Source organism: Pimephales promelas, chromosome 1 (genome assembly GCF_988280905.1).
Source record: "Pimephales promelas chromosome 1, fPimPro1.hap1.1, whole genome shotgun sequence".
Classification (NCBI taxonomy): Eukaryota; Metazoa; Chordata; class Actinopteri; order Cypriniformes; family Leuciscidae; genus Pimephales; species Pimephales promelas.
Window position 1 is genome coordinate 48,674,329 of NC_142769.1, and position 24,940 is coordinate 48,699,268.

Below are 24,940 nucleotides of genomic sequence, written 5' to 3' on the forward strand. Positions count from 1 at the left end.
CCACCATCTGGTGTAAAAATGTACATTTTGAAGCCTTGCCATCCTTGCCATGAATGAAAGCCTGTGTTATGTTATTAAATAGCCCCGGGACTAAAAATTGCAGTTTTAACAGGCACATTTTTGTCCTTAAGGTCTTGAGTGGAACTATTTATTAAAGGAAAAGGGGTAAAATAGTAAAATTCCAATAAAAATATACATTTGTCTCAAAATGTATGCAGTTGTCATTAACACAGGCAAAAAACCTAACCTAAACAACTAATGTTTCCATGAAGATGCAAGGGTAAAAGAGTGATCCTGAGTCTCGGGACATTACAATATAGAATGGAGAGACGAGAAATAAGCCTTGTGTTGACCTCACCTATCATCACCCACTAACTTTTTTATTTTACATTCTTACGATTACAATGTAGGAAATTGCATCAGCTGATCATAAATGCGTAAAATAATAAAATACTAACTATGGATTAGGAGGGATCTGTGGAACATAATTCCTGTGAAATACATAAGGTTAACTTTGAATAGAATTACATAATTTAAAATCTCAACCTCAAAATCCTTGTCAGGTCAACCTACAGAAAAAAGTGTGTTTTGTTTTACTTTTATTATCATTATTTTTTTTTTAAAGTTAAGTAGAACAGCTATTTTTGATGCTATGGTTATTTCATATGAATTATAATGATGTGTGACAATATGAAATATTTCCTTAAAGGGGCAGTTCACCCAAAAATGTAAATTATTTTACAATTCACTCGCCTTCATGTTGTTCCAAAACTTCTATGTATGACTAATAAACTTTCATTTAAATTGAAAATTTTTCCTGTTTTTTTTTTTTCTTTTTCAAAATCTGGCTTGCCGTATGAGTGCACAGTGATAATAGCGAGATAAAAGCCACATGCGAAGGATCATATTTCTGTTTTTAGTTTCTCTGGAAATAAGAGGGAGTGTGTGTGTGTGTGTGTGGTCACAGGGATTTGCTAGTTGCTGCAGTTTCATACTTTGTGTTGGCTACAAATCATTTGTGTTTCTGTATATCAGTCGGCCCTTCCAGATTCCCTGTGGTAACTCAGCGTCTCATTAAACACGAGCTCTGTTGTGTTGAGCCACAACGGGCCAATCACAGACTGGAAGGAAAAACAAAGAAAAGATGCACAACATAGCGATTGTTGTGAGTTTGTCAAGCTAAGCTGGATCTAACACACACACACACGTCTGTTTATCGTGTTATATTAAGAGTGATATTTATGAAAATAAATGCACATACAAGAAACAAAACAGTTTTAATCAGTTTAATATATATGTATATATATATAAATCTACATTTGGCAATTTGTCCATAGAGAAAATAAAAAAATAAAAAGTTATTTGTTTAGAAAAAAATATTGGCCTCGATAAACAAGTAGGCTACAGGTATGAATATAGAAATAACTTAACAGATTTCCTGACAACTACGTAACTTCTACAGAACAGCAGGTGTGGCTATCCGGGGAGCTCGAGGTTAGAGGTTAAAGGTCACTGGTATCCAGGAGACTGGTAGCCCATATTGACAGCTTGAGTCGGCTGGTTGAAGGCTTGTGGCTGCTGGTTGAAGGCTTGAGGCTGCTGGTGGATCGTGTGTACGGTGGAGTTGATGACCACCAGATTCTGGCGACGAGCCTTCAGCTCTCTGGCCATCTGACACCAGACACACACCGGGCACCAGGTCACCGCGCAGCAGTCGTCCTGCATCGAACCCTTCATGAGAGAAAACACAATAAATCCAATAAGACGAGCAACTGAGGCCTTGTTTACTCCTGGTATTAAGATGGGTTTGGGTCGATCGGATCACAAGTAGATGAGAGAGACACATTCCTGTGAGACACACACCTGGTGTTTTAAAGGGATAGTTCACTTTGAAATTAATCCAAAATGTAGGTGTCTGTTTCCGCAGTATTTTCTATTTTGATATTTTTAGGTCGAACCGTCCTTGTCTGTCAGTCATAAGCCCGGAACACACCAAGCAGACGCCAACGAACTAGCGCTGATGAAAGCCAACTGTGTTGCCGCCTTTCGTCCCCTCTTGTCGAGGTAAAAAGCTGCACTTGAACACACCGAGAGAACTGCAGCCGACGGTCAGCTAGAATGTGCGTTCTGCGTCTGCGTGTAATGAGCAAACTGTCTATTTCTGCAGATATATTAGTCTATATTCGTCATTCAAAAAGGAAAACCGACGCTGCCGGCTACAGATACACATAACGTAAACAAAGCAGCTCGTGCTTACCTTTTTGAATATCAATCCTGCTTTCTTTATTCCACTCCACTCATGTTAATATTGAAATATTCACCAAGGAACACTCAGGTAAGAAGACGTAACATAAGAACAGCCTTCTGTTCTGCCTTTACCGTTTTGACTTCTTGGCTTGATTTTGCGTTTATTCTCGTGCACTGACTCTTTCACTAAGCTGAACAGCCAATCAGAGTTCTCTCTTTCCCCAACGGCCCGACGCCGATTCAACATGTCGAATCGCGCGAAACAAAGCCGACGAGGACTATTTTCCGCCAACGGCACGGAACTTAGCGCATCACACCGAGGAAACTTAGTTGGCCAACGCAAAAAATCTGCCAGATAGCCGACCGTCGGCTTGGTGTGTTCCGGGCAATGGTCAATGTGTCACCGAATCGTGAATCTGATCGACTCCGGACGAAAACGCGGATCAACATTGGCAACATATTAGTACAACATATTAAACTCTAGTGAAATAGCAAGGTAAACTATATGAAACATGAAATTAATACAAAAGAATGTTCCGGAATAACAAAAAGTCGGTGCTTTAGGATGTAACTTATTTTATTTACTAGATCTACCGACTAACTCACTACTATCATGTTGTTTATACACATTTCCAGACACGTTCAGTACAGTAATGTTACTTCATACGATCTTACTGTTACACTGAAATTGTTCACTAGTCTAGTGAACAATTAACCGTTTTCGTTATCATATCATACATTCACCTATGTTGACATTGCTGATTGTGAAAGATACACAAATAGTTAGTGAAATGGCTTATGCTATATAACATCACATGTCGGCTAAATGCGTTTTATTGTAACATTATGATCATGGTATGAGCACAGAGCATTAGTTCAACGTCAAGCTGATAAAAGTAGGCGATTTTTGTAACTGCAGTGGGAGTTTACATTAGTTTCCAGCATGTTGTGTGTGATGCTTTCGCCGTTGCGTTGGAAGTCTCTAGTGAATGCTCGCTCTTGAGATCGAGCACGCACAAGCACACGAGCGCTCTTGTTGCATTCTGAAACATCGCCGCTAAAAGACGCATAGAGCACCTTTAAGCAGCTCAACCGTTTTCAACATTGATAATAATCAGAAATGTTTCTTGACTAGCAAATCATCATGTTAGAATGATTTCTGAAGGATCATGTGATCGTATGGGAGTAATGATCCAGAAAATAAATGTATATTAAACAGTAATAATTGTATTACAACATAGTAATTACCATGATCTTGTATCTCTCTCTCATACTGCTCCTCATGGCGAATGTGATGGGATGCAAAATGCCTCCGAAGCAAATCTCCAGCAGGGGGAGACAGAGACACTCTCCAAAGTTCTCACTGGTCTGACACATGAGGCAGTATGTGCACCAAAAACCACAGCAACCTGCCACAGGAACAATTTGGTTATGCTTTCGGTTCATAATAAATGTTGGTTGTTGGCTGTGACACAAATGTTTATTTGCATCATTCCTCACACACTAATGCTTAACTCTACAGCCAATACCACCCCCCCCCCTCCTCCACCCCCCCCCCCCCCCCTCCTCTCTCTCTCTCTCTCAACCAAACACTTACAGACGCCCATGTCGTCGCAGCAGTCACACACTCCTGTGCTCCACATGTTTTGCTTGAAGTTATCAGGGGCCAGAACCGTAGCTGACTGGACACTTACAGTTGAATGTGCCATGATTATCACTCCGGTGAGCTGAAAAACACATGGAACAATTTACAGACAAGTGAGAATCAACAACTGTGTCTTCAACGTACGTTTCTAATACATATTCATAGATTGGTATTTATTTATAGATGAATGTGTTTAAGCACTTGCGGATTTATATTTTTAATGTTAATACTATTACTTATTAATAATAATTAATTCGTAGTATTAGTAGGAGCAGTAAACAATAATTAAGGTATACGGACTGTTAATGTGAATAATCGCGGATGAAGAGCGAGAATTAACGTTAATATTGACTTGTAAATATTTAGCACGGTCCCTTATTGCTTTAATAAAACGGTTACCACATAAAACAAATATTTAAACCGAAAATATATGTATTATGTTCTCTTTTTACAGTAAAATAAGTCAACCCCATCCCTCCGCCATAAAAAAATAGTCCCTCCCTAACAGTAACGGCAAGAGTGTTTATTTTATTGCATATATATATATATATATATATATATATATATATATATATATATATATAGTAGTCCTCACACACACACATACGCTTATGCACATCTCTCTCTGCATGTTAAAACGTTCGTTTCCGTTGGTAAATTTGTTTAAATCAGACCTGTTCACTGTACAGATTGAGTTCGTCTAAGAAAGCGCCATTAACCAGTATTAGTCGATGAACATACAGTACCGTACCTGAAAAAGAAAACTTTAAAATTATGTCCCCTCTGACTGCACTTCAGAAACTGTGTGGGCTTCCTCATACATACAGTCGGCAACGCGTCATAGTTGGGGGGCGTGGTCGGCGTGGGGGAAAGCAGCGCGACCATCTATGTAGCCTATTTGAATGACAAAAATGTCATATTGCGAGTCATTTATGCCTGCCTGCAACGGTACATTGCAAAATTAACTGTAATAGGTTATGATTGCCCTTAATTAATTAAAAACTGGGTCAATGACCCAACCAAATGGCCGGAGGTGTCGTTTCCAGACTATTTTATCTGGTTGAATCTTCAGGTAAGACATCGCGGAAGCGACACCTGTAACACAGGCCTATGGGCTCTACGCACGGCGTTATTTCCGGTGAAGGTGTAAGGATGCTCGATAACTTCCGCCGATCATAGAGTCCAATGCAATAGCGAGAATTTATATTGAATTTTATACTCCATGGTTATACTAATGAAACGTTAGTCACAAAAACAGATAAAACAGACACCCCTCGTTGTGTTTATGCTTCTTTTTAAAATTATATCAAATAAACATAACTGTATATAAAATTACATCTAAACTTATGTACGTTTCGTTTCAAAGACGGGAGGACAGTAAATATTGAAGACTCTGCCATAATCCCGTTTTCTCCGGTTTTCCTCCGCTTTAATCTACACAACCGGAAATAGACGAGCATCCTTGCGTCAAATGCGGAACTTATGCGTGCATATAGCCCATTACTCAAACAACTTGCGTATAATGGCGCTTTTCCACTGCATAGTACGGTACGGTTCGTCTCAGTACACTTCGACACGGCGCGGAACAGTTCGGTTCGCTTTTCGATCGTTATTTGCGCGCGCCTCTACTGCCATGACATCATCTTAAAAGCGCCACATTTTCAAACCCACAACACAGGAACAATGGAGACTATCGAGGGGATGGTGTTCCTGATTCTCGGTATGTGGTTGTTTTTAACTGCTAGACGGAAAAATGTGTTTAAAATGAGGCTGATGGCAGCAAAACAAAAATACTGATAAAAAAAGTGTCTCGTGTCTCGTGTCGCAAATCCAATGACGCTAGTAGTGACGCTGGTAGTGACGATTCTGTCTGACCAATCAGTGATCTGCAGTGTTTCACGTCACATTTTAGTACCGGTACGGTACGCTTGGAACCTCAACAGACCAGGTACCATTTAAAGTGACCTGAAGCGAACCGTACTGTACCGTACCATGCAGTGGAAAAGCACCACAAGTGAGACGTACCGAACCGAACCGTACCGTACTATGCAGTGGAAAAGCGCCTTATGTTACAAAAGTCCATAAAACCATGTCACTTACCAATTGTACGTATGCTTCACTCCAAACTATCCTTTTGTAAAACGGTGATCAGTTAGTAGCTACGAAGTTCCAGAGGGACTTTGCTGACAGTTATCCGAATTCTCGCAGACTGCAGTCTGATAACCTTCAGCTGATAACGCTAATGTGACTGAGACATCCCTTATGAAAAACAACTAAAGGAATCTTGTAGTATTTTAGGACAAAATATTATAGTAACGTTAATCCTATAGGAATACTAGTAGGCTATTTTGGGACATAGCCTAGAAGTATAGTATTACATCAGAGGTATTATACACTACTATAGAATAATAGCCATAGGATTACTATAGTTCTTTTTCGTAAGGGATGTAACGTCAGACAAATCTGGCCCACTGCCTAATACGAGTTAAACATCTACTACTATATCACACAGGGATCTCTCACACAGTAATCTAATAAGATATGATTAATTTTGCGATTTTGCCCTTCTATCCGGTTCTGTATGTATGTAAGAAAGGCTGTAGAACTTCAATTTATAATTTGTTAGTTTATTGGTGGTACAGAAAACGACACAGCAACTCTTCGGCATGATTGTCCCATGTATTTCAATAAGCGCCAAGGCAATGTTTTCCCCCACAGGCTAAATTCACACCATGTGACGGGGCGTTCCCGGGGGCGTTCCCAGACCAACCGACTGTATCTCGAGATCGCTGGCGTCGAGATCGGTGGCGCCGAGATCAGACGCGTAATCCATGTTAGTAATATCCATATCAATTGAAACAGGCCCCGCCCTCCAATGGGGGTCCAGAACAGAACAGACCAGTAATCCCATTCATTTTCTCCGTAGGATATTGATTTTCAGCAATAATATCTAAACCATCCAAGTTTATGCTCCTATAAAAGCCACAAGGTACGAAATCAACCGTGTTATTTGCGTTATTCTGCGATATACACTACCCACAATTCTAAGCAAAACACTGAGGTCTCTGATTGTTCGAACTCGCGGTTACCATGGCGACGTTTTCTGAAGTATAATATCGGTAGTTCATGTGTTTATACCTTTGTCTTTTTTGCGGTAGGTTTTCTTCTTTTCCTTTGTTAAATAATTCTAGTTGAGGGGAGGTTTGAACTGTTTTTTTCTTAAGTCAGCCCAGACAGCTGAAAATAGGTATAAGCTGAAAATAGGTGAAAGCTGTATAATTGTATATAGTTTTAATCAAATAAGGTTGGGTTATTTCTATGATGAGCTGCCTGTTCATAAAGTTGAAAGTGCACTTAATAAAATAACACCTTTGATGCAAACCAACAGGAATCCTTGTGTTTCCTGCTCTATTATGTTTATGTGGGTAGAGCCCCATATTAGTTATTGAAACGGCCCCCCAGATGCTTAAGGCCGCCGCTGGGTACACGTCACCCACCAGATTTCGTCATGAGTCATTTTGAACTCACCACTTTTTTTTGAGAAAACTTTGAGCTCAATTTAGCTATTCTGCTGCTGCGCACTTCTCTCTTCATAACACTGTAACAACTGTAACATTGGGATGCATTCTAGGTTGAGTGAGGGGTGGTTGGCACACCAAATGGAGTTTCTTATACTTTGATTGGAATCCCCCATGTGGGAATTGCACATGATTGGATGATGCTAGTCATTATATAGCGTTCATCTGTGCGACACATATTTTTGCTTTTTCAATCTTGGCAAAATTTGTGTTGTGTGTAGATATCCGTCTACTCCTATACAGCGAGTCTACAGTCGCCTACAGTATCCATCTAATCTTATACAGCATCCGTCTAATCCTAGAGCATCCATCTAATCCTATACAGCATCTTTCTAATCCTATTCAGCGAGTCTCCAGTCGACTACAGTATCCGTCTAATCCTATACAGCGAGTCTACAGTCGACTACAGTATCCGTCTAATCCTATACAGCGAGTCTCCAGTCGACTACAGCATCCGTCTAATCCTATACAGTGAGTCTCCAGTCGACTACAGCATCCGTCTAATCCTATACAGCGAGTCTACAGTCGACTACAGCATTCGTCTAATCCTATACAGCGAGTCTACAGTCGAATACAGTATCCGTATAATCCTATACAGCGAGTCTCCAGTCGACTACAGTATCCGTCTAATCCTATACAGCGAGTCTACATCGACTACAGTATCCGTCTAATCCTATACAGCGAGTCTACAGTCGACTACAGTATCCGTCTAATCCTATACAGCAAGTCTACAGTCCACTACAGTATCCGTTTAATCCTATACAGCGAGTCTACAGTCGACTACAGCATCCGTTTAATCCTATACAGCGAGTCTACATCGACTACAGCATCCGTTTAATCCTATACAGCGAGTCTACATCGACTACAGCATCCGTTTAATCCTATACAGCGAGTCTACAGTCGAATACAGTATCCGTCTTATCCTATACAGCGAGTATACAGTCAACTACAGCATCCGTCTAATCCTATACAGCGAGTCTACAGTCGAATACAGTATCCGTCTTATCCTATACAGCGAGTATACAGTCAACTACAGCATCCGTTTAATCCTATACAGCGAGTCTACATCGACTACAGCATCCGTCTAATCCTATACAGCGAGTCTACAGTCAACTACAGCATTCGTTTAATCCTATACAGCGAGTCTACATCGACTACAGCATCCGTCTAATCATATACAGCGTGTCTACAGTCGAATGCAGTATCCGTCTAATCCTATACAGCGAGTCTACAGTCGACTACAGTATCCGTCTAATCCTATACAGCGAGTCTACAGTCGACTACAGCATCCATTTAATCCTATACAGCGAGTCTACATCGATTACAGTATCCGTCTAATCCTATATAGCGAGTCTACAGTCAACTACAGCATCCGTTTAATCCTATACAGCGAGTCTACATCGACTACAGCATCCGTCTAATCCTATACAGCGAGTCTACAGTCAACTACTGCATCCATTTAATCCTATACAGCGAGTCTACATCGACTACAGTATCCGTCTAATCCTATACAGCGAGTCTACATCGACTACAGTATCCGTCTAATCCTATACAGCGAGTCTCCAGTCGACTACAGTATCCGTCTAATCCTATACAGCGCGTCTACAGTCGACTACAGTATCCGTCTAATCCTATACAGCGCGTCTACAGTCGACTACAGTATCCGTCTAATCCTATACAGCGAGTCTACAGTCGACTACAGTATCCGTCTAATCCTATACAGCGAGTCTACAGTCGACTACAGTATCCTTCTAATCCTATACAGCGAGTCTCCAGTCGACTACAGTATCCGTCTAATCCTATACAGCGAGTCTACAGTCGACTACAGCATCCGTCTAATCCTATACAGCGGGTCTACAGTCGACTACAGCATCCGTCTAATCCTATACAGCGGGTCTACAGTCGACTACAGCATCCGTCTAATCCTATACAGCGAGTCTACAGTCGACTACAGTATCCGTCTAATCCTATACAGCGAGTCTACAGTCGACTACAGTATCCGTCTAATCCTATACAGCGGGTCTACAGTCGACTACAGCATCCGTCTAATCCTATACAGCGGGTCTACAGTCAACTACAGCATCCGTTTAATCCTATACAGCGAGTCTACAGTCAACTACAGCATCCGTTTAATCCTATACAGCGGGTCTACAGTCGACTACAGCATCCGTCGGTCTAATTTTGAACATTATTATCATGTTAAATCATGTTAAATTTTAATGTCAATATCTGAAAGCTACCCATTTTATAATCATTATTTCTATACTTTAGTAAGATTACTTTTAAATTTTATTCGCAAGGGTTTTCCAGTTTCAACGTAACCTGAACATGTCACATAAAACGGGACACTTTTTAACCCTGTTCTGATGAATTACTATTTTGTGTTATCATGGCCTAAACCCATACAACAGTTAATGATATTTCTACGGTAAATATACTTAATGCTAGCACAGACATTAGGTTACATAGACTTTCTAACCATTGTAAAAGTTGTTTTACAATGGAAATGTGTACCTTGAAATGCAATGTAAGTCACTTTGGATAAAAGCATCTGCCAAATGCATACATGTAAATGTAAATGTTTTACATAATTTTACATTCTAGTCTATAAGCTTAAAATCACTGCCACATTTTATAAGACAAAACAAAACGAATGAATAGCAGAGCTAAACGGTGTTGAAAGAGCTTAGTAACATTAAAATCACACTGGATATTGTTTTAAAGGTTACTGCATCACAAAAACCTCAAAGGCCGAGAGTAAAAAGGGTTATCCGTGCATCTTCCAAAACCTGTCCATTTTTGCATAGCTCACATAATAATGTTTTTATTGAGCAAATTTTTAGGCTTCCAAGTCAGTTGTATAGCAAGTCTAGACATGTTTGTGAATAGAGAGGATATAAATTGTGTCACAATAAATAGATATATGACGAAGAGCTTCAGACCAACTACAATCAGAGATCACGGTGAAACTCAAACCGGTTTGAAAATTGAACGGGTCCCTCCTTGCCACGGCACAGAGAAACACAATACAAATTCCCACACCTTTTATTCTGGTATTGATAATATCATAGCATGATGACATTATGGAAAATCATAGAGCAGAATGGCTGCCAGTGACCACAAAAGGACATGAGGAAGGTCAGGGAAACTGGTTTTTCATATATTTCCCCCTCATTTTACTTGTAAATGCCCTCCAGGTTCTCCAGGATGTAAAACATTCAGCATAAAGCATTAGACACAGCTGTAAAAGCAAGTGCTATGAAGAAATTACTTTTAAAGTATTAATAAGATCTACTGTCATTTACAATTAAAGCCGCAGTGCCTGTAGACGCGTAAACTAACACTAAATGAGAAACTTTACATTTATAGACACATCTTTGTTGATGTGTATAATGCTCATTTACAAGCAAAAAAGTACAAAACATGAACGTAAACTAACACTAAATGAGAAACTTTACATTTATAGACAACTTTGTTGATGTGTAATGCTCATTTACAAGCAAAAAAGTACAAAACATGAAACTATTCTAACAAAAAAGTCATCAGGAAGAGCTCAGAAATGGATTACCACATAAAACAAATGAAGCAGAAGTGTAGAAAACGGTGTACTTGCCCGAAGCCTGGTCTTTAAAGGGTGTGTGTGTGTGTGTGTGTGTGTGAGTGTGTGTGAGATGCTCAGATGTTCACGGGAGGGGGATGAAAACAAAAAAGCCATCATGACCATGTGAGCACGTCACACAACCCTTCCTTCAGCATCACCAGGGCGGGCAATAGCAGAAAAACAGGTGCATTTCTGTTTCAGGGAAGTAGAGACACTGACAGTCATTAGACAAACCAGTTAACAATGATGACATTTAGAAAGCTTGATATTATGATCATATGAAACGCTCTTTGTAAAAGGTATTATTTGCATAGAAACCCCTAACACATCCTGGAACAAAACCGGTTTGCAGGCACTGGGCGGAATAAAGGTTTGCTACACCGTGTTAACACACTGCAACATGACGACGACTCCGTAAACACACAGATCGAGTCGGCTCCGGTAACAAAACGCATTATCTCAAGCGCACGTGACGTCCCGAGGCCGGGATCAGGTCCTCAACCTCTATTATGAGTTTTAGCATTTATGCACACAAAAACAATCCCTATTGTATTCCTCTAAATGAAGGCAAGCTATTTAAAAAAGCAAACATGATTTGAGAGGTTAGTTTGTGTTTGAATGCATACATGGACTTCATGGTTGGTCTTGGTCAATACGCAAGAGCTGATTTGCCTGTTTTGTAGGCTATTTAGCAACACAAATTCCCTGTGATGGCAATAAAGCAGCAAATTTAGCAGCTTATGTATAGTTCTTTTCTCGATTACCCAACATACAATTCATTTAGCATAAAAACAAGGTTTTAAACATGACCAAAAGACAACAGAACCGGAAGACAACACAATGCTGAATAAAGTCGTAGTTTTTGTTATTTTTGGACCTAAATGCATTTCCGATGCTTCAAAACCTTGTAACTAACCCACTGATGTCACATGGACTACTTTGAGGATGTCTTTATGTCCTTTTTGGACAAGGACAGTATACCGTACATTTTCAATGGAGGGACAGAAAGCTCTCAGACTAAATCTAAAATATCTTAAAATGTGTCCCGAAGATGAACGGAGGTCTTACGGGTTTGGGACGACATGAGGGAGAGTCATTACATCATTTTCATTTTTGGGTGAACTATCTATCCCTTTAACTATGTCCAGCATTTTGGTGAATACTTATGTATTCAGCAGTGTCTTTGTTGATGATATTCGACTAAAATGGTTAAATGACTTGATCAACTTTGTTCTTCTGTGACCCGGAACAGCTGAAAGGTTTGAGATGTGTCCTCTGTACGGACATGAGTTTATTCATTTCACTTCTGGTGTGAAATGGCCTGTACATTTGCAAAAAATGTAACTTTTACGGGATCTTTTGTTATTAATCTTCTGGTACTGTTTGCGTGTCACTCAAAACTGATTGATCTTGTTTTATTTAAATGATTGTACCAGTAAATATTCCGATTGTATTTAGTACTTTTATAGTATTTATATTTTATGGTTCTTATATGCTGCGTTACAGGCAGGTTTTTGAGCACGCAAATCACGACTTCAAACCACGACTTACGACTTTCCAGGTCATTCACGCCAAACTACCTTGATGTAAATAAACCAAAATGGCGGACTTTAAGGGGCTCACGCGCATTTGTAATAATTTCTAACGCCAAAGGTGCTTACTCCTTGTTTATTTGTGGAAAACTGAAGAGGAAAAATAGCGCATGAGGCAAGATAATCTGTTATACCTTTTATTTTACTTTATTTGTATATTTTGGAAATGTATTTGGTATTAATTTATCCTTGCACTCAATGGACTGAAAATTGGTTAACGTTATATTGTCCTAAAGTGTATTCTCACCGAGTACCGCCTGCAGAAACACTGCATCCGTAGGGGCTGTCATATTGTAGTTTTGTATATGTTTGCGGGCTATGTGACGTCAGAACTCGTAACTGGGAGTACATCGGTCTAGTACGAGTTCACGGGTGGGAAGTCACGGGTTTGACTGCCGTTCCAGTGCACTTTCACGGGTATAAGGTTGGAAAAACACGAGTTACAGGTTGCCTGGAACGGAACGGGGCATTAGCTCACAAACTAATGTAGTTAGTGTTACCAACACTAAAACATCCATGCATATCAACATTTGCTATCACAGTTGTTTTTGCTCTTTTTATTTGGATTTTTAGTTTAGTTTTTTTGCAAGAAAAAATAAATGTAAATTATTAAATGATTTAAACCGGTTCACAAAACGGCAGTTCATATTATATTTAGTCTAACGATGATTTACTTTTTACAGATCACTTCCTGAGGGGGAAACAAATATATATTGCTTTAAGTGTTTCACAGGTATTGTTTTTGGAAAGAGCCCATAAACCAGACTGCAGAGAAAAGACAAGAAAACAGGTGTCATTCCAGAAATAATTTATTTCACTTCCATTTTAATCTTTTTTGTTTTTCAACGATGTGGAAAGTACAACCAAAAAAAAAAAGAAAAAAAAAAAAGAAGAAAAAAAATCATAATAATAAAAAAAAAAACCTTTGAGAACAGAAACTGAGATGACAGCAATAAAGTGAAGGAACGGTCCCTTCCTCTTTACCACGACTAACGTCTGATCGGCTTCTCTGCCACCCCGACAGAGACAGAAGAGGCCCACACTTCATTCGCCCAAACTAGAGTGCGTTACATTACAATGCTCTCGTGTGTGTGTGTGTGTGTTAAAGCATCAATCTCGGTGTTGCAGGCTTCATCTTTTCAGAGACCCTTCTAGACCATAAAGACCAAACATAGACACCAGACCGGAAGCTGTCAAGTGTGTGTGTGTGTGTGTGTGTGTAGGCTAAAGCATCAGTCTCGGTGTTACAGGCTTCATCTTCTCAGAGAGCCTTCTAGACCATAAAGACCAAACATAGACACCAGACCGGAAGATGTCAAGTGTGTGTGTGTGTGTGTGGGCTAAAGCATCAGTCTCAGTGTTCCAGGCTTCATCTTCTCAGAGAGCCTTCTAGACCATAGACCAAACATATCGCACCAGACCGGAAGCTGTCGAGTGCGTGTGTTTATTTCCACACTCACACTGCCTTCCTTCCACCAGAAGCGACGCTGCGGACACATATGTTGAAAACCTAGAAATGAATCAACACTGTGACCACGTCAGCTGGTTGGTTTACGTCTCTCTCTAGTTCTGTGTTTGGACACGTGTGCCACTTTCCCTCCGTTTCAACCACAGAGACCGAATCCATTGGGGATCTCTTGGATCGTGTAACGCTCCTCTTAATTTATATGCTCATAACGTACAATCGGACACACTCGTACACACAAACACACATTAAACGGCTTTCAAATAACGCCTTGACCTTGGACGAAAACATCCTAATTTCATGTTTGGCATTAATCTTTCGCACTTCTCTTTAGTCTGCATAATCGTTTCCTCACACAAAATAAAACACCAAACAAACAGGAACCATCTACTTCATCTCATGGACAACGCAAATATTAAGGAAAAACAGAAAATACTCAAGTTTTTTTTTTTTCAAATTCAAGGCACAATGTCTCTCCGTCTTGCCCTTAAACTCCGAGTACCACAATCCCTCACGAGAGGCTCCGCCTTCAACCCGTCGCCTCTCCGCTAGCTCCGCCCTCGTTTAGCTAACACTGTTTCAGAGATGCGTCTGTTCGGGAGTGTTTTCACAGTCCCACACCAGTGAGTACAAACAAAAACAAAAACAAACAATGACAGCAACGACAACAGCAAAAAAAAAAAAAATTATCGAAAATAAAACCCAAATAGTCACGTCCTGTTTTCTGTGTTATGTCAGAAATTTAAGTCATATCCATCAGCTTATTTTTGGCAAGCTTGTCTTAAATATGCACTAAGTACTGATAGATAGGATAAACATACACCGTTATGTGTGGTTTTAAGTAGATGCGTTCGTCATTTTTTTTGTGTGTGTCTCATTTTCTTCTCGTAGACTTGTATGAATTCAAGGGTTTTAGTCGATTTTCATTCGTCAGTTTAAAGGTTTACGTGAATGCAAGCAGGAACAGAGTTTGCCATGGTGTCTTGCTTCAGACGTGGGCGAGATGAGCTTTACGAGACGCCGTTCACCAGGGCCACGGCCCCCCCGGCCGACGCCACGCCGTTACTCGGGGAGCGCTTGGAGGGAGCCAACTCTTCCTTACTCACGCTGGTCCCGTTCTCCTGATGGAGAGAGACAGAGATGCAGGTGAAGACTTTGTTCTGTACTTAATCCTCATGAAAACGGCCCTTTTACGTACGTTTACATAAGGTTTTATGATGGTGGTACAGATGCTACACACACACACACACAGGCATTTAATGAAATAGAGTGAAGTGCTACTTAAAACAAAACCATTACTATTATATTTTTTCTTAAATACTCTATTTAATGTAAATATTACAGCAGTAATATTAAAAAAAAAATTAAATACATATTTGTAGTTATTTTTTTATTACAGTTCTATTATTTAGAATTTACTAATTTGTCATTTCGTTGTGCTTTTTTAATTGTATTCGTTTAAAAAAAAAATATTGCTATGTAGTCAAATATCTTTATTTCTTTATTTTTATTTCAGTTTTTATTAGTGCCGTCAAATCAATTAATTGTGATTAATCCCATCTAACAAATCATGTGTGTATATAAACATATACAAATATGTATATACACAAGCTTATGTTAAATGTGATTAATCACAAAATCAGAACTAATCACTATTGTAAATTCAGATTGTATATATATGTGTGTGTGTGTGTGTGCACGTGTGTGTGTGTGTATATATATATATATATTTATATAAAATATATATGTGTATGTGTGTATATACTATATATATATCGTCACATCCATAACAAGGTTTTTGTCACATCCATAACGATGGTTTTCCTCATAGTACACTTCATAAAAATATGTATATTTTAAACATTGATATTTTAATGTTCAGCTAAGACCCCTTCATCATGTGGATAGCAATATTTATACATTGGATTTAAAAGTTCACAGACTTTAAAGGAAATCGAATAGTATACCAAAAACACTGTTATTTCCCGTCACATCCATAACGCATGCATATTTTCCTTTTTTGGGGATGCTTAAATATATTTTAGAAAAACATATTTTGCCTGTCAATTCCCCAGATTGGGTGCTCAGAGAATATGCATTTCCAAAGTAAATATTGTAAGAAGTTTTTTATTTCTGAGACATTTCACCTGTCATTATGAGTTCAAATGTCACATCCATAACGCTGGAATTGCCCCCATACTGTTATTTGAAATGAAGCTGAAATATTTTTAGTTTTAGTTAATAACCTCAACAATAATCATCATCATCATAGCTAAATTGTGCCGCCCTACCAGTAAGCACAGCACACCTGGGACTTTTTTCTTGAGGTAACACTAATATTAATAACAACAGTGTGTTGAGGGGTGTGTTTAGTGTTCAGTGTTGTCAGACCTTGGGATGGGACACGAGTGGCGTCACCGCCTCCTTCCCTGGGAGGTTCTGTCTGCTCTGGGAATCGGCACGAGAGATGAAGTCCGCCACAGAAACTACATCAACACAGAGAGAGAGAGAGAGAGAGAGAGAGAGAGAGAGAGAGAGAGAGAGAGAGAAATGGATGGGGGAAAAACAGCGAGAGATCAAACCAGTGGAGCAAGACGATGAACACACATCTAACATGTTGACCACGACTGGGAAACTAACAGCAACCATATCAGCAAAACCCAAAATCTACAAACTAGAGATTCACATATTGATGTGGAGAGACCAGGCAGTGATTACGGCAGAGATCCGATTTTAATAAGGAATAAGTTGGATTAAAATGTAAAATTACTGAAACAAACAAATGAAGTGAATAAATATAAAAATTGTAAATGGCAGAAAAGTTTCAAAATATCATAAAAAAATTAATTAAGTTTAATATCTAAAGTATAGGGCCCTATTATTTCCGCAATCATGGAATCGCGGACGGAATTGCGGAATTGACCAATTAACGCGGAATCTAGTGTTAACGCGGAATTTCGTGGAATTTTACATATTTGGTTTGAAATTCTGTTTTTGTGTGGGAGAAGAACGTATGTCCGGCGAAAATGCAGACCGGGGGAAGCAAATCTGGGTGACGCAAACCCCCCACCCCGTCATTTCAGCTACAATGACGAAATCAAAACAACAGCCATGTTTCCATCCACTTGTCAATCGAATTTTCTAAAGTTCGGTTAAAAAACTGGTTTTATCCAACGGCTTTAAAGCGAATAAAAACCTGTACGTAATGACGTCACATTCTGTTTTGCGATCAAATTGGTATATCGAATTGATTTGAGACATTTTAAGGTGTTTCCATTTATTTTCGCACTGAATCGAACAACATTCAAGCAGACTTTTGCGAACAAAATTTTGTTAGACAAACGGATCGCGCCATCTACCAACAAATGATGAATATTTCACAAGTTGAAGGCTAATAATGCTTATGTGCCAGCTGATAGCGACATATGAATGGGATAATGTATGCGAGGCGGTTGTTGTATTCGCTATAACAACCTTCTCGCTATATATTATCCTGCTTATTACATATAAATCAACCAAATAAATAAATAAATCAATAATTTCACACAAAATATTGACTTAAAAACGAGTTTATTGATTTAAAAACGAGTGTTGCTTCTGCTAAAGAAAATAGTCTGTTCCGTCTCTGAACTGCGTCCATGGCAACGGTGTGTTATACTAGCAGCGGCGCAGTCTGTTAACCAGAAATAACAGACCACATTCTACATTACAATTCAACCAAGCCACATAAAAACAAGCAAAACTAACCTAAGTAAACAACGGCGCTATAAACATTGCTATGATGATGCCGATGCCCGTTAATGCCCGACGACAGCGGAGGTGACTGTGGTGTGGGAACGACAGCGCTCCATCAGTTCTGGGAGATTGTGGTTCACGGAAACCCTTTGGTCTTTTTGCTTTGTCCACTTACATCTGTCTTTGTTGACATCCACCATGTGTGCTGTTATAGAAAATTTCATGTTTTAACATTATTTTCTTTTCCTTTTCATTCTACATTATGAGGTTTGTTCCTTTCAATTAAAACGTGTTTCTCTCCTTATACTCTGTATTTACATAGCAGGAACTCTCTCACACACACAGCCAAAGATATGCTAAAGGCTTTTGTTTATAGACAAGGGAACCACCGCATTATAAAGCCTTTTGATCTCATCAACTTTTGCTCTCACAGGAGTAAGGGCAGTAAAACACCATGGGGCGGGGGGGGGTGTATAAAAGCGGTCTGTTCTATATGTCATTTAGGTCTGTGTTCATATCACGCGAAGTAGCTGTCGCGATATTTTTGTGAACAAGCCTCCTTCAAAAGAATAAACATCTTTTGAAGTACAATTTGAATCTAATGTCTCTTACTATGATGCTGTTTGTTAAACTGTTTTTGCCACAACAGTACGCAAACAGACTGGCCGGAAATGAATTCGTCTTCTGGCGTGTTGCAACCATAAAAGGGCATAAAACTTAATCGCAATTCATTATTTATTCTGCAAATAACGTTTCCATCAGGTTTTATCGCATTAGCCGTATATCGATCAAGATAAAATCCGATGAGACCGAACGCATTTCATTTGAGCCGATTTTCATGAAATTTTATCGAATTTTACTGTTTCCATAAGGCATTTTTCATTCGATATCACTTAATTCGGATAAAAACGTGTCGATGGAAACATGGCTAATGAAAGCATGTCGAAGCGGCTCTCCAACGGCAAAAAGTTAAGAAACTCGCCGCTATAAGCCGTCAGTGCCGAGAAGTTTGCACGTGACTAATGCAGTGTTTCCCACAGAGTAATTCGCCGCCACATACTACATTTAATTTAACACCATTTAAAACATGCAGCGCGTTCTTTCAGCGGTTGAACGACCCCTTTGCGACACTATGGTTTCGGGAAACAGTCGTGACTAGCAAGTTTATTTCGTGCTATGGTAGTGAAGGTACGGGAATGATACGGGAAACACACCCCTGGTATCCCACCCAATCCTCCTCTCCAGCATCCTGTCACTCTCTACTACAGTGTTTCCCAACCCTGTTCCTGGCGGCACACCAACACTGCGTGTCTCCCTTATCAAACACACCTGACTCAACCCATCAGCTCATAATCAGGTGGGTTAATGAGCTGATGAGTTGAATCGGGTGTGTTTGATTAGGGAGACAAAGAAAACGCGCAGTGTTGGTGTGCCGCCAGGAACAGGGTTGGGAAACACTGCTCTACTAAACCTGCATAATAAAGAGGAAAACAACACTAAAGGTCGTCTTTCTGTAAAGCTTTTGACCCCTTCCCACTCACTCACCTGTGTCACCTGTCTGTCTGTCCCGGCTGGTGGATCCTCCCTCGGGACGGTTGCCACGGTTACGGCGCCGGCGGCTCCGGTTGCGACGCTGGGGCCGGCCTTCCTCTTCTGGGAGAAATGAGGAGAGACAAAGAGAGCATGAGACGCAAGGGGGCCAATCTTCTGAGGCAGTTCTGCAAAATTAAATCAAGCACATTTCCCAAAGGCGGATTTATTTTAATATAACGGGAGTTTTCACGAAAGTGCAGAATTTGCGCTTTAGAGATCGACAGCCTTAGTGATTATAAAGAGTGGATCTTCATTTGCCACTGATTTATAACTCATACACATTTGAACACAAGTGTAGTTTTTCATGCCAAGCACAACACAGTTTCTGGATTGACAACAGTGTTTAAATGCCCGACTTAAATGAGAAAAAAATAAATAAATAAAATGGGACGACATTTTTAAAGTTCTAATTCAATAATTAATAACTAATTATGAATTTAAAATCAAGCAAATTTCCTTTGATGATTTGTTATGACCCAAAAGCTTTCCTTTTTATATAGCGGGAGTTTTATTTCTAGTGCAGAATTCAGTGAGTTTGACAGAATCATTAAACATTGATAATAATCAGAAATGTTTCTTGAGCAGCAAATCCTCATATTAGAGTGATTTCTGAAGGATCATGTGACTGTGTGTGATGCAGATTTGATCACAGGAATAAATCACATATTAAAGTATATTAAAATAGATATATTACAGTGTAATAATATTTCACAATATTACAGTTAAGAGGATTTTTGATCAAATAAATGGAGCCTTGGTGACTTATTTCCACTCAAAACAACGAAAAAAAATGGGTCAAATTAATGAAAAATACCACTAAAACATTTACTAATCTTAGTTCATGTTCATTTCAACATTTACAAGTAAAATCAGAAAGAAATCAGAGAAGTTGAATCCGTTAAATTTTAATTCCTTGGTTAACACATTTAAAGCATGATGATACATCTACAACTGCACAGCGAGACAGGAAGTAGGTCAGCTGACCACGTTAGCTCACCACACGCTTAAAAAAACCCAACCCTGAAACAAAAACAAAACATTTGAGAATAAAAATACTAAAGTAGCCATGTGATGTGAATAACCACAAGAGAACGAGTGAGGTTCACAGAAACACTCGCTCGCTGCTGCACTGCCCACACACACTTCCTTTAGGAGTGTGACGAGGATGTGCCACGAGATCTAAAGAGATTTCTCACAATATCAACATGACTGAGTTGAGATTGGCAAAGCTGACGTTATGTTGTTCAGTCTTTTACTGCATATGATAAATCATAGAGGGTAGAAGTGGCATTCATTACGAGACGACCAGTGTAGGGCTGTGACAATTCCTCCAATTAAATGATATAACTAATTAAATTATATACCATTGTTGGTATTTGATGATAATTTTTACCTGTGGAAATATCTGTAGATTATTAATATGTATGGTATGAATGTGTGGTTTTGACTTTGTGCATCCAATGTTTCTAAATGAGGTATTATTATTTATTTATTTTTTTGATTATTATTTTCTCTTTGAGGTTATTGATGAAGGAAGCAGCTATTTTTTGTTTGTGTAAATTCTTTAATAGACTGGGGTGGGATTTAATAAGTTTTACTTCTTCCCACTCCATTTCAAGTGTTTAAGTTATTATTATTGTGCATCTTTTCTGTTGTCACACTATTTTGCTTGAAATAAATAAATAAAAAAAAATAATAATAATAACGTTCCATGAATCCATGAACCGCATTATTAGATTGTTTTCCAAGGCTTTGTTACAATTTAAAAATAATATAGCACAGCTTAGTTCTTTCATTTACAAACCTGCACAAACACAGGAGAATACATTAATGTTTATAACTATGTGAACTTTGTCACATGTCAAAATGAGTTTCCATGTTTTGACGTCCACATGTTCTTGTTCAAGAAATTAGTGGCTTTGCATCTCTATAGTATCGTATTTTGCCAATATAACAAAATTAGTGCTGTCTAACGAATAAATATTTAAATCGCGATTAATGTCGTAGTTAACTCGCGATTAATCACATTTTTATCTATTCTAAACGTCTCGATTTCTTTTTCTCACGTTATTCTTTTCTCAATTTAATGCTCTTAACAACATGGAAAAGTGGATCGGCTTGCTTTGTGCGAATGTTTTTTTTATTGAAAACAACTTTGTCATATACTGTGTTCAAATTCACACTAACGTTCTCACTTGGAGCAAATAATCTCTCACACAATGTCACACTGACCATCAACAAAAGGGTGAAAGAAATACTGACGAGTGTGTGTGTGCGCTTTGCAATCAAGAGGGATTTCAGACTGGATATGTTGCGATGATAGCTCAGTAATACGTCACGTAATACGTAATTACATTAAAAAGGTCACGGGGGACGTAGCCGGAAGTACAGAATCAGTGTTTACAAGTTGAACGCAAAGGTTGAACGTGCAAACTAACTCAAACGACGTTTACAAAAAAAGGAATTAAAAACTCTCATTTGGACCTTGGACCGTTTGGTTCCCATTGAAGTCCATTATACGGCGAAAAATCCTGGAATGTTTTCATCAAAAACCTTAATTTCTTTTCGACTGAGGAAAGAAAGACATGGACATCTTGGATGACATGGGGGTGAGTAAATTATCAGCAAAAGTTTTTTCAAAAGTGAACTACTCCTTTAAAGATCTATTTATACTACCACAAAAAAATATTATAAAATTACTCAAGTCAAAATAATTGACCAATTATTTGATTACAAAAATAACCGTTAGTGACAGCATTAGATTTGCTCAATAAGTAAAATGCACCTTTTGCATTTTGTGATTTTCAGCTGAATAAAACCCTTTTTCCAGCCATATTTTGTCATTGAATATTTTTTAAAGTAGTCTCATTTCATTTTCCTGAACCAAGTGTATCGTCTCGTGAGCCAAGTGCATCTTCACACCCATAACTGACATCATTAGACTAAAGATCGGAATCAGATTATGTGAACTCAAATGTTCTTCTTAATCAACATGTGCGCATCAAAATAACCTGTGATAGTGTCATACCCAGTCCGTTCTCACTGGCGGCGGCCTGACTGTCGGATTCGTTAGCCGCTGCATCCATAAGGCTGGGTTCCTGGTCATTACGGCGACGGCGTGAGCGTCTCCTGCGGTCGATGCCGCCCATGTTCTCACTGGCGTCTGTGTCGCCGCCCAGTTCACCGTCTCCCTCCAGCAGAGAGAACGGGTTGCTGTCTGGATCTCGGAGCACTGGAAACACACAGATGATCAGCAGGGCACAAAGAAATTGGCAGAAGTAGTAGTTTTTTGGCGTGTTCACACCGCAGGAACGATTTTAGTTAAAGGAACACGTTTTTGAGGGGGGACTAAGGCCCCGTCCACACTACTGCGTTTTCGTTTAAAAACGGAGAATTAAAACGAATACGATCTCTGTCCACACCAGCGTTTTGTCTGCGTATTAGAATTGATCTCCGTCCACATTAAAACGACTGAAAACGCAGATCACGTGACCATTCACCAACACTGGGCATGCGCGCGGCGGTGTAAACAGTGGTTGGCGAATCAGGGAAGGATACGTCATGACTGATGACACCCAATCATAGAGCCGAGCGTGAGCCTCTGCGTCATCGTTTGTAAACTCCTCCGTTTTGTCTCGTCCACACTAAAACGCCCTCCGGAGATTCAAAACGCAAAACGCAGCTGCAGCGTTTCTAAACTTCTCCGTTTTAGGTCTTCGTTTTTCCCGTTTTAGTGTGGACGGGAGGTGCAAACGTAGCAAAAGGTCTCCGTTTTTAAACGAAAACGCAGTAGTGTGGACGGGGCCTTAGTCTAGCACAAAAGGAACTATCAGGGACGTTAGAGTACGTCGGTTTGCCGAACGCAACAGAAACGCCGGTTTTCTCTGTTATACGGTAGGGGGCGCCCTACCGTATAACATACTATTTTCTATTTTTTTCTATTTTATACTATTTTCATCTTCTGAAATAGTACAGAATCTCCACATCAAAACACAGGAAGAGAAACATGATTGAAGCATAGAGAGCCTAAGCCCCTCCCCTTCCAGTCGACCACAATGGGACCTTATTTCGGACAAATTTTGTATGTTAGTCTATAGAGTTGGTAAGTCCCGCCCATCCGTAAAACTCCAAGTGGACCTCTAGGTTGAAAAAGCATCAATGCAAGTGAATGAGAGAAAATAATTATTTTCTGATCCCGTTTGAATTGTGCCATGAATGTGAACATATGTTGTCTGAATTTTTTATATAATTTCTCATGTAACGAGTTTGACAGTATATTGTATGATTCTTTGGCTAGCAGTTGTGGAATAGACATAACGAGAAAGACTACACGTCGCATATGTGACGTCGCCGCATAACACATTTTCCCTCCACAAATCGCAGTTTTCACCACGCTCAACTAGTTTGTCCTCTCCCTGAAAGAAGGCGGTGAAGTGCATCAAAGACACAGGCATGTTTAGCGGGATCCGTGTGCTGGTGAGTGTGGTGTACATCAAACACGTCGAAAGAGTTGTAGTCCACAAAGTGCTCTCACACAAAGTCTAACCGTATGAAAATTCTACCCGCTAAATTGTAGCATTCTTTACATGAAACATTATATAAAAAATTCACAGACAACATATGTTCACATTCATTGCAAAATTCAAACGGGATTAGAAAATATTTTTTTTCTCTCATTCACTTGCATTGACGATTTTTCAACCTAGAGCGGAAGGGGCGGGACTTACCAGCTCTATGGTGAGAGACAACAAATATTTTGATCTTGTTTCTGAATTATGCCCTGAATTACACATATGATGTTTGTAAATACTACTCGTTTTCTCACACAAACCACTCGTTTCGTGTCTTAGGCCATTTACGAGTCATTAAATCATGTTTAATTTGGACTTCTCTGTGAGGTGGTGACCATAGACCTCCATTATATGACTGACAGACACGAACGGTTTGACCTTAAAATATCAAAATTGGAAAAAACTGCGGAAACAAAGACACCTACATCTTGGATACCCTTGAGAAAAGCATATCAAAAATGTATTTCAAAGTGGACTATCCCTTTAAGAACAATATCAATCGTATTGATTTCTCTAGAAACTATAGTTCCCACAACTTTTGCTAATTCAATTTTCATGACACTTTCAGTTGTTTTACTAGATGACAGTTTATTATTATTACTAATAGAAAGAGAGATTTCACTCTTGAGTCACAACTTTGTGTGTATTTTACACCATAACTACAAAAAAAAGTACCTGAGCTGATGGTGCTAGCGTTTCGGGGCCCCGGTCCTCCACGGCCCCTGCCAGCGCTGGAGCCTCGGCCTCGACCTCCACGCTTGGAGCCCCGGTCGTCGGACCCGACCCCCTTGGGCCTGAGGTCCCGCTCCCCCATCTCTTCAGTCTCTGACGCATTCGACAGCTCAGAGTTTGTTCCTGCGAGGACGAATAAAGAGAAAAGTGTTGAGCTTTATATTATAGCTAAATATTACAC

At 39.4% G+C, this 24,940-nt stretch overlaps 2 protein-coding genes across 6 annotated transcripts in view; both read right to left on the bottom strand.

Moving 5' to 3' along the window:
• Window positions 1–1,272: 1,272 nt before the first annotated feature.
• Window positions 1,273–11,196, bottom strand: ponzr6 (plac8 onzin related protein 6). Of its 4 annotated transcripts, none has more exons than XM_039659926.2 (4): window positions 11,084–11,196; window positions 3,845–3,974; window positions 3,496–3,656; window positions 1,273–1,731 (listed from the first exon to the last, which is right to left on the bottom strand). In XM_039659926.2, exons 1-4 carry the CDS (start codon window positions 11,192–11,194, stop codon window positions 1,510–1,512), a joined length of 624 nt encoding a protein of 207 aa, XP_039515860.2. In that variant the 5' UTR covers window positions 11,195–11,196; the 3' UTR covers window positions 1,273–1,509. The 4 variants fall into 4 exon arrangements, with proteins under 4 accessions (XP_039515860.2, XP_039515862.2, XP_039515859.2 ...); XM_039659928.2 differs by having other exon boundaries at window positions 11,039–11,136; XM_039659925.2 differs by lacking the exon at window positions 11,084–11,196 and adding an exon at window positions 4,644–5,207.
• A 2,258-nt stretch (window positions 11,197–13,454) lies between these two features.
• Window positions 13,455–24,940, bottom strand: part of fxr2 (FMR1 autosomal homolog 2) — a 33,993-nt gene continuing 22,507 nt past the window's right edge. For both annotated transcript variants that reach the window (XM_039659448.2, XM_039659447.2), the window contains exons 13-17: window positions 24,703–24,882; window positions 22,485–22,688; window positions 19,409–19,516; window positions 16,520–16,614; window positions 13,455–15,249 (exon numbers count right to left, since the gene is read on the bottom strand). In XM_039659448.2, the coding sequence (XP_039515382.2) occupies window positions 15,139–15,249; window positions 16,520–16,614; window positions 19,409–19,516; window positions 22,485–22,688; window positions 24,703–24,882 (698 nt within the window). In that variant the 3' untranslated portion in view covers window positions 13,455–15,138. The remainder of the gene's footprint in view (window positions 15,250–16,519; window positions 16,615–19,408; window positions 19,517–22,484; window positions 22,689–24,702; window positions 24,883–24,940) is intronic.

Coding starts and splice junctions, on each gene's coding strand:
- ponzr6 (XM_039659926.2), bottom strand. CDS start 11,194: ATGGTCATGATGGCTTTTTTGTTTTCATCCCCCTCCCGTGAACATCTG. Junction 3,975..11,083: donor CTTTAAAGACCAGGCTTCGG/GCAAGTACACCG, acceptor TGTGTTTTTCAG/CTCACCGGAGTGATAATCAT. Junction 3,657..3,844: donor CTGCGACGACATGGGCGTCT/GTAAGTGTTTGG, acceptor TTCCTGTGGCAG/GTTGCTGTGGTTTTTGGTGC.